Source organism: Dasypus novemcinctus, chromosome 26 (assembly GCF_030445035.2).
Source record: "Dasypus novemcinctus isolate mDasNov1 chromosome 26, mDasNov1.1.hap2, whole genome shotgun sequence".
NCBI classification, from domain to species: domain Eukaryota; kingdom Metazoa; phylum Chordata; class Mammalia; order Cingulata; family Dasypodidae; genus Dasypus; species Dasypus novemcinctus.
Window position 1 is genome coordinate 56,580,157 of NC_080698.1, and position 9,447 is coordinate 56,589,603.

At 45.4% G+C, this 9,447-nt stretch overlaps 1 protein-coding gene across 1 annotated transcript; it reads right to left on the reverse strand.

Moving 5' to 3' along the window:
- Nucleotides 1-994: 994 nt before the first annotated feature.
- PRR20G (proline rich 20G) lies at nucleotides 995-9,100 on the reverse strand. The gene is made up of 3 exons (XM_058288523.2): nucleotides 9,087-9,100; nucleotides 5,572-5,630; nucleotides 995-1,578 (listed from the first exon to the last, which is right to left on the reverse strand). The coding sequence occupies exons 1-3, from the start codon at nucleotides 9,098-9,100 to the stop codon at nucleotides 995-997; spliced, it is 657 nt and encodes a 218-aa protein (XP_058144506.2).
- Between the last annotated feature and the right edge of the window lie 347 nt (nucleotides 9,101-9,447).

Here is a 9,447-nt window from a genome sequence, read left to right on the forward strand (position 1 = left end):
CAGTCAGAGCTAGCTCATGCTTCAGTCCCAGTTGGACTAGGATTCTGGCTCCTTTTGTCTGGTTTCTCCAGGCCCTTCCTCCTTCATGTGTCCTTGACTTCGAGCTAGAACCTCATGCTGGTAAAATGGATGCAGGAGTTCCAGCACTTCAGATCTGCACACTGTATACTTCAGAGCAGGGAGAACAAGAACACCTCTCACCCTGGTTATAGAATTCTGGATTCAGAGTTATTTCCCCTAAGAGCTTTGAGGATATTAACCTATCACTTTCTCATATTCATTGTCGTTGCCAAGGAATGTCTGATGCCATGCTAATTCTTCTTTCCTTGTATCTCCTGTATCTTGTATCTTGTATTTCCTTGAATCTCTCAGGAAGCTTTTGGAATGTTCTTTTCATCTATTTACTAATTTGTTCTTCAGTCCTGCCCATTCTGAGTCAAACTTCAACATAATTTTATATTTCAACAATCTATTTTTCATCCCAAATATCTCTAACTGGCTTTTGACATAAGTACATGCTATTCAGAGATATAACATCATTCTGAGAATATTAATTACCAAGACTTTGAAAGTCCTGTCCTAAATTGTTCTATTGGTTCTATTTCCTTGGGGTGTTTTGTTTTTTTTTTTCCTGTTTTCTCTTTCATCATGCCCTCTTTTCTGAAATGTTTGGTACATCCGAAAATGAAAAAATTATAGAAGGACAACAGGAGACTACAGATGTGTTTAATAAGCTTTGAGGAAGTAAATGCATGTGTACCTAATAAAACATAATTTAAAAAGGAGACGAGAGGGGCAGCTCAAGCAGATGGAGAACCCCGTCGGGATAATGAGAAGAGGCCTTGGAGGCTCCATTAGGGCGGTCCTCGGTGGACGTTTTGGTTGGGTGGGAAGGAATGAAGCAGAATCAGGATTCACGCCTGTGGCTTCTGAGAAAGGCACATTTAGTAAAAGTCTGGGTCAGAACCCAGAGTCTGGCAGCACGTGGCAGTGGTCAGTATGCAATGTGGGTGAAGAATTCTGGGACCCCAGACACATATGTGCCATAGGAGGTTTGCACCACGCGTAAAGCTGAGCCGGCCAAGGGACTAAACCCTATGGAGGCATAGACGCCTGAAGTGGGGAACCCCCTGAGATCCCAATAGCCGGCGTCATCGGGCAGCAGCTGGACTCTCGCCCCAACCTGGAATGCCTGGTGGCCACTGCCTGGCAGCGTGTCCCCTTGCACTGACGTTGCCTGACTGGCTTCTGGCTCCACGTGGTGGTCCAGCTCTCTATGCCAAGTTGGCCCCAGGACGTGTCCCAGCTCTGGGTGAGGGCTGTCGTCCCTGGGGAGGACCGCTCTCCTGCGGCGGCGTCTTTCACCAGTGTGGCTTTCTTCTCCATTGGGATCTCTTACTACACGCCGGCGTCTTCTTCCTGCGAGGGGAGCTGGTTCTGTGACGGTCGGTGCCTCACGTCTGATGGGTTTCACGTAAGCGAAGGGCTTGGTGGGCTGGCCTCGTTCCACACGGCCGTCTGCTTGGACGGGGTCTTTGTGGTCCACGTCAGGGCTGCCCAGCGATCTAGGATGTCCATCTGAGGCAAGAAGAGGGTGAGATGTGTAAGGTGCTGGAGGAGGGGTGATGTATGGGAACTACGCACGTTACGCATGATTGTTTTCTAAGCTCGCAAATACTCTGATAATTAAAAAAGAGAGAGAGAGAGTGAGAGAGTGAGAGAAAAAGAGGTCAGAGGATTTGCCCAAGAAACATTTGGGAAAGGGAAAGTGGGAGGAAGCTGAAGGGATGGCCAGGCAGGCCCCTGCAAACAGAGGGGCAGGAGACCCAGACGGCTGCAGAGGGACCCGCAGGAGTGCCGTCTCTCCCGGGGATCTCGTCTGGGCTCAGTGTTCTCCATTCTGTTTTTCCTTTAGTCTTCACAACAACATTGTAAGTTGAGTATTGCAACCCCCATTTTACTGATGACTATATCAAATCTACACAAATGCTCATTCACAAGAAAAGTACCATTTTAATTAAACTGACATAGTCCCTGCCTTCACTGAGCTTAAAAAAAGTCAGTAGGAGAGACAAGCAGAACCAAACAAAAAATGGAATGACACAATGGGTGATAAGTCGGAAAGCAAAAGGAGCCACAGTGTCACAAAGGAGGGGGTCTCTGGATCCAAGCTGCCCTGGCCAAAATCCCAGGCAGCCTTACCTTACCTGGGCCTCCATTCCCTTTCTCATAAGTTGGTATAATATACCAGCCCCTGGGTGGTTGCAAGGATTAAATGAGTTACTCAAGCAAAGTACTTGGATTAGTGCCTGGCTCATAGTAAGCTCCCTAAGATGTCTTGGGATGTGTGTGAACATTTTGCTGGAGGATTTAACATAAATGAGGACCTCAAGGATGAGTGAGACTTAGCCAGGCAAAGGTGGAGGAGGGAGGGAGAGTATTCCAGGCAGAGGGAACTTCCCCGGACACAGATGCTGGAGAAGGCAGCATGATTTCCAGAACGGAGACCCCTGGAACGGCTGTAGGAGAGACTGCAGGGGCGAGTAAGCCCGGAAAGGCCCTTTGAAGCTAAACCGGGTTTTTTTTTTTATCCTGAGATCAAATAAGAGCCATTGTATGATTTTAAGGAAGGGATACCACCTTCCCATTTGGACCTTATAAAGGGAGTTGAGTGTGGAGAGGAGGAGGGTCTTGTCTAGAGGCAGGGAGCGCTAAGAAGCTGTTACTGTCATCTGAGGTGGGGGGGATTTCATGGTTGGAAAAGACAGCAGGAATGCAGAGCAATGACGTGGCTTGGTGTTGACCAGGTGGAAAGGGAGAGCTCTGGGATGAGGCCCAACCTCTGCTCCTGACCTTCCCTCTGCTTTCCGGGGGCTCTCCCTTATCCTCCCTGTCATCCTGCCCCCAGCAGACAAGGGTGATGAAGCCACTTTCCCAAGATAGAGCTCAAGGGGGAAACGCAGGGTTGGGTCACAAAAAATGCATTGATATTGGGCCTGAAGTTGTGCTTTGATCAAGTGGAGATGCTGAGAAAATAGAGTCATTATTCTGGAGCTCAGCAGAGCTCTGAACTGGAGTTGGATGTTGGAATCATTAATGTACAGTTGATCATCACAACCATGGAAGTTGATGAGATAGCCAGAGAGAAGGAAAGAGGCAAAGAAAAGACCTACTAATATTTAAGGAAAAGGTAGAGAAAGCACATCAGACAGGGCCACTGACAGCAAGGAGAATCGGGGAGTCGGGGTGGCGGTGTCCAGATGCAAGGTGAAAAGAATAGATCAAAGGATGAGTAGCCTACCACGTTGACTAAATGGGACAGATAAGGACCGTGATGGGACCACAGGAAGGTTGTTCCTGATAATCTGTAGCTTCAGGAAAGTGGGGACAGAGGTCAGCTTCCAGAGCAGTGAGTGTGTGTGTAACGGGCAAATCACTACACTCATGAATCAGATACAGAATATTTTTAAAAAGGAATATTTAGGGGAAAACAGCTCTTTGAAGTTAAAATTATGAGAACAGAAATGAAACTCTTTATGGAAGTTCTGGAAGATAAAATTGAGGAAATTTCCCAGAAAGAACAAAAATCCAAATGGATGTAAAATGAGAGGGATAAAATATAAGAATATTGGAGGCATATTATCACCAAGGCTTATCATCATAAAATTTCAGAGAGCTGAGGACAAAGAGAAGATTCTAAAAGCTGATGGGAGGTGGGGTTAGGGGAGAGAAGGGGAGGAAAAGAGTGAGGAAAAAAGAGAAAGAGAGATCACACAGAAAGGGTCAGGAATCAGAATGTCTTAAAAATCAGACATCTCGGAAATGGACTAGGGCGTCCGTCTACCACATGGGAGGTCCGCGGCTCAAACCCTGGGCCTCCTTGACCCGTGTGGAGCTGGCCCATGCGCAGGGCTGATGCGCGCAAGGAGTGCCCTGCCACGCGGGGGGCCCGCGTAGGGGAGCCCCACGCGCAAGGAGTGCGCCCCGTGAGGAGAGCCGCCCAGCGCGAAAGAAAATGCAGCCTGCCCAGGAATGGCGCCGCCCATACTTTCTGAGTTGCTGACAACAGAAGTGGACAAAGAAACAAGATGCAGCAAATAGACACAGAGAACAGACAACCAGGGTGGGGGGGAGTTAAATAAATAAATAAATCTTTAAAAAAAAAACAACCAGACATCTCAAAAGCAACATCTAGAAGACAATAGAAAACTATCTTCAAAATTCTGAGGGAAATGGATTTTCCACCAAAAATTCAATACCTAACCAAACTTTCACTTAGTAATCAGGGAGGATAGAATTAAGACCTTTTCAGACATGGAAGGTTTTCAGATAATTTCTCTTTCATGTATGTTTTCTTGGGAGGCAACTAGAGGATTACTCTGCCAAAGAGAAAGGGTAAACCAAGAAAGAAAAAGACACCAGATACAAGAAACAGGGGATACAATTCAAAAGAGGAGTGAGAGAAATTCCCCAGATAGTGGTGATTAGAGATCCCAGGATTAAAGCTGCAAAATTCATGTAAGCCCAGGTTGGAGTAGATTAGAAAGGACTGGCAGTAATGCTACAAAAAGATGAAATTGGTAGAATACATGAAGGCATTTGGATTTAAATGATGGGATAAGATTTTGAGAATGGGGAAGCGGATTTGGCTCAATGGATAGAGCATCTGCCTACCACATGGGAGGTCCATGGTTCAAACCCCGGGCCTCCTTGACCCGTGTGGAGCTGGCCCACACACAGTGCTGATGTGCGCAAGGAGTGCCGTGCCACGCAGGGGTGTGCCCCCGTGTAGGGGAGCCCCACGTGCAAAAAGTGCACCCCATAAGGAGAGCTGCCCAGCGGGAAAGAAAGTCCAGCCTACCCAGGAGTGGCACCACACACATGAAGAGCTGACACAGCAACATGACGCAACAAAAAGAGACACAGATTCCTGTGCCACTGACAAGAATACAAGTGGACACAGAAGAACACACGGTGAATGCACACAGAGAGCAGACAACTGGGGGGGGGGGCCGAGGAAGGGGAGAGAAATAAATTTAAAAATAAATCTAAAAAAAATTTTTGAGAATGAATTACTGATAAATAAGCAAATTATAACACAAGCTAGGTATGAAGTTCAGGAAAATGAAAATGTTATGCAAGAGAAGAGTAATCCTAGTATATCACAGGTCTCCATTGTAGACGGAACGTGTCTGAGATGGGTGGGAACGGGTGGGTAGAATTGAATGAGTGGTGGTGATGGAATGAGATGGTGGTTATGAGTGGTGGGAATATGCGAGCTAGAGCTAAACACCCTTCTGCCACAGAAAGAAAACAATAAATAACGTCTAACAGGGAAAAATATGAGTAGTAATATAAATACATTTTTAGAGAACAGGAACTGATTCTAAAAAACTGTTTAAGCAGCTCAAAATGTTTGTGTCTAAGGTGTGGGAAACTGAGGCGGAGGAGGGGCTGCTGGCTTTCACAATATACCTCATTTGGGTCTCTGAGATATAAAAGTAAATCCAAAAGTAAAGTGAAAACCAGAAAAAAAAAGTTTTAAAGAAAGTCGCGGGCATTTGACATTACCTTGGCTAGGGGTCACTGAGCGAAGGCATTTCAGGGGCCTGAATTCCTCCATGCGGAATCTGCAGCGGAGAGAGAACCACGTTAGTCCGGGAGCTGAAACCTCACCTTCCTTTCCCGTGCGCCGGGGCTGACACCAGTCCCTCTTCGCACGGCTGCTGGTTGTCCCGGCCGCTGCACCCGGCCTTCCTCGGGCAAGGAGCACCCTAGGCTGGCAGCTGGGGGTCAGAGCGGGAGGGGAGGGAGCTTGGGGTGGGGAGAGACTCCGCACGTGAACAGTTCTCAAGCGCAAGAGATGGGATAACTAATGTATCCAAAACCCCGCAGGCAAGGTGGGAGAAATGAGATCAACGCTGGCGAAGTGGGGCAATCGCCCCTCCTTAGAGGAAAGCTCCGGAACGCCGATGTAGAAGGGGAAGGAAAAGTGGGAAAATGAGGGTGATTCAGGGAGTTGTCCTGCAGCCCTTTTAGGGCACTGAAGGTTTTATCTCCACCTGGAAAATGCAAAATCCACCGTGCCCCAGAGACACACAGACACAGACCTGCTCTTCCTGCGGGTGGAAGTCTGGAAATCAGGCGCCGCTTCTCGGAGGCCTTTTCAGCAAGAGGGGGTTGCGGGCCTGGAGGTGCCCAAGGGTCACGGGTCTGCCCTCCGACGTGCGCCCACCAGGCGGGCAGGAGGCAGTGCAACCAGAGCCGGTTCTAGTCGCCGAGACACTGCTCTGTGCCCCAAGCCCACTTCCTCTTATAAAGCCAGCGCCACGCCCTTGGAACGTTATTGGGCGGAGGTGGAGGCGGGGGCGGGGCCAGGGTGGGCGGGGCCAGGGTGGGCGGGCCTAGATTGACGTGAAGGAGTTGATTGGGTACAGGTTTTGCCTGTCAAATGGGCCCTCCCATGATGAAACCATTCATAGACGTAAATGCTTGATTGCTTGATTGATCTAATGATCCCAGGAAAAGCGTATAATTACAGTTGTTTTAAGCACCAGTGGAAGAGGGGTGTAGTGCTGTGAGTGACGAACAGGATTGGATTTAGGTCTGAGGGGTCAAGGAAGGTATCCCCAGGAAGTGATATTCGGGCTGAAATTTGAGCTAGTTGGGAGGAGCAGGGAGGGGAGGCCAGGAAGGGAGGAGAGCACAGGCTGAGGCTCAGGGGAGGAAGGAGCCGAGGACTGGGGGGCTGGTGCGAGATGAGGGGGGCAACCTGACGGGATCTGACCTCTGTTCTAAGGGCAATGAAACCCTGGGAAAGATTTTAGGCAAAGGGAGGTGACATGATGGGTTAACAATTTGAAAAACATCACTCTGGCTGCAGAATTGAGGAAATCTGATTAAATCAGGAAAGACAAAGAGGCTCCTGAGTCCTCCGGGTGTTATCTTAGCCTGGGGCGATTGGCAGAGGAGAAGGAAAAGGCTCTATGGTTAGAGAGAAATTTACGTGGAGAGTGAACCAAAGCTGGTTCTAATGGTTTGGAGGTATTGTTGGGGGGGAAGGAGACTTCAAAATGGTGGTGCCATTTATTAAGGCACAGAATATACCGGCGACCTTGCTCTGAGGGGAAGATTGTGAGCTCGGTTTGCACACATTGAGAGGAAGGAGCTTTTGAGTAACCAAGTGAGGATGTCAAATGTTAATTTTGTAAAGGGATCTTGTAAAGAGAAGAGGTCAGGCCTGGAGACGTGTGTGTGAGACGTATGCCACTGGTACGAAAAGCTAAGGGCATGGATGCTATGCTGGAGGAAGAGAACATAGAGGCATTCCAGGACACAGGATGGGAAACCCACAGTAGTAGCTAAAACTTCTCCTAAAATTAATGTGCAAGTAGTGCAATTCTGGTTAGACTCTCAATGCTAGTTTTGTTACTTTTTTCTCTTTTTTAAAAAATACAAACTTTATTGAGGCATACATTACAAGCAATAAAATGCACCATTTTAAGTATACAGTTCAATGAGCCTTGATAAATATGGACACTTGTGTAACAGTCATTATCTCAGAAAGTTCCCCTGTGCTCCTTAGCAGTCAATCCTCCAATCTCTACCCCCTTTTCCTGGGAATCACTGATTGGTTTTCTATCACTATAGACTATTTTTGCCTGATCATATAAATGTAATGAATGCTTTATTTCTGACTTCGTTTGCTCAATGTAATGTTGTTGAGGTTCATCCATGTTGTGGGATGCATAAGTAAGTCACTTCCCTTTTATTGGTGATTGGTATAGGAATATACCACAGCATATTTATCCATTCACTAGTTGTTGGACATTTGGGTTGTACAAATCTTTCAATGGGCACGTGTTTTCATTTTACTTGGGTAAATACCTAGAAATGAAATTTATGGGTCAAATATCACATGTTTATTTCACTTAAAAAAAAACAAAAACTGTTCTCCAAAACAGTTGTACCATTTTACATTCCCTCCAGCAATAGTTGGAGTTGTTCCACCTCCTTGGCAATGCTTGTATTGTCAATCTTTTTCAATTTTAGCCATTCTGGTATCTGTAGGGTAGTATCTCATTGTGGTTTTAACTTGCATTTTCTTGATGACAATTAATGTGCTTATTATTTTTTTAATAAACTTTTTATTTAAGAATAATTTTAGAATTATAGAGAAACTGTGATGACATTACAGGGAGTTGCACATACCCCACACCCAGTTTCATTTGTACTCAATATCTTATGGTACATTGGTCACAATAAATGAAACAATAATGATGATATTACTAAACTAAAGTCCATACTTTATTCAGATTTCCTTAGCTTTTATCTAGTGTCCTTTTTCTATCCCAAGATCCCATCCAGGACATCATATTATAGTTAGTTGTCATATCTCCTTAGACTTCTCTTGGCCGTGACAGTTTCTCAGACTTGCCTTGTTTTTGCTGACCTTGCTGCAGTTTTGATTAGAACTGGCTATGTATATTGTGGGATGCCCCTCTACTGGAATTTGTCTGATGGATTTCTTATGGTCAGACTATAGTTACATGTTTGGGAGAGGAAGACCACAGGTGTAAAATGCCATTCTCATCACATCTATCAAGAGTATATACTATCGACTGACTTATCTCTATTGATATTGACCTTGATCATCTGGCTGAGGTCTTGTTTTTCAGGTTTCTCTACTTACTCTTTTTTCATCCTATCCATATTGTAACTCTCCGGAAGGAAGGCATTTTATGTGGCTTACACTTAAGGAGTAGGAATTTATGTGGGTACACTTAAGGAGTAAGGATTTATGTGGGTTATAATGCATCTAAATTATCTGAAGTTTTCTACATTAGACATTTTTATCTATTCTTCCCATTTATTTATAATTATGGGCTTGTAGATTATAATTTAATTATTTCTTTTGTTGCTTAAATGTTCCAGTTTTGGACACTGAGAGCTCTTTCGTTGCCTCCTGTGTCCTTTTGACACACTCACATCATGTCAGTTTTTGTTTTATTTTGCTTTTGAGCACTTTCTTACTTTCTAGCATCATAAGATATTCTGGACTCATCTTATACCTTTCCTCTCCTTACCGGGAGTAACGCATGCCTTACTGGCTTCTTGGACATACACATCCTTTTGTGAAGTGTCTGTTCAAATCTGTTATCATTTTATTATTGGGTTCACTTTCTATCATTGAGTTGTAAGAGCTATTTATATATTCTAGATACAAATCCTTTGGCAGGTATATATATTGTAGATATTTTCTCCCAGTCTATGGGTTGCCTTTTCATATTCTTAACAGTGTCAAAGACCAGAAGATTTTAATTTTAATGACGCTCAATGTCACAGGTTTCCTAGAAAATCAACTTAGAGATGGAAATTAGAGTTCAGAAAACTTATGAGGGGTGTTTTTTTAAGGATGAGAAGGGAAGGAAGCAGGACTAGTATGTC

Bases quoted from the DNA above. Each gene is read 5' to 3' on its own strand.
- PRR20G (XM_058288523.2), bottom strand. The intron at 1,579-5,571 runs GTAATGTCAAAT...TTCTTGCCTCAG, and splicing joins CTCAGTGACCCCTAGCCAAG to ATGGACATCCTAGATCGCTG.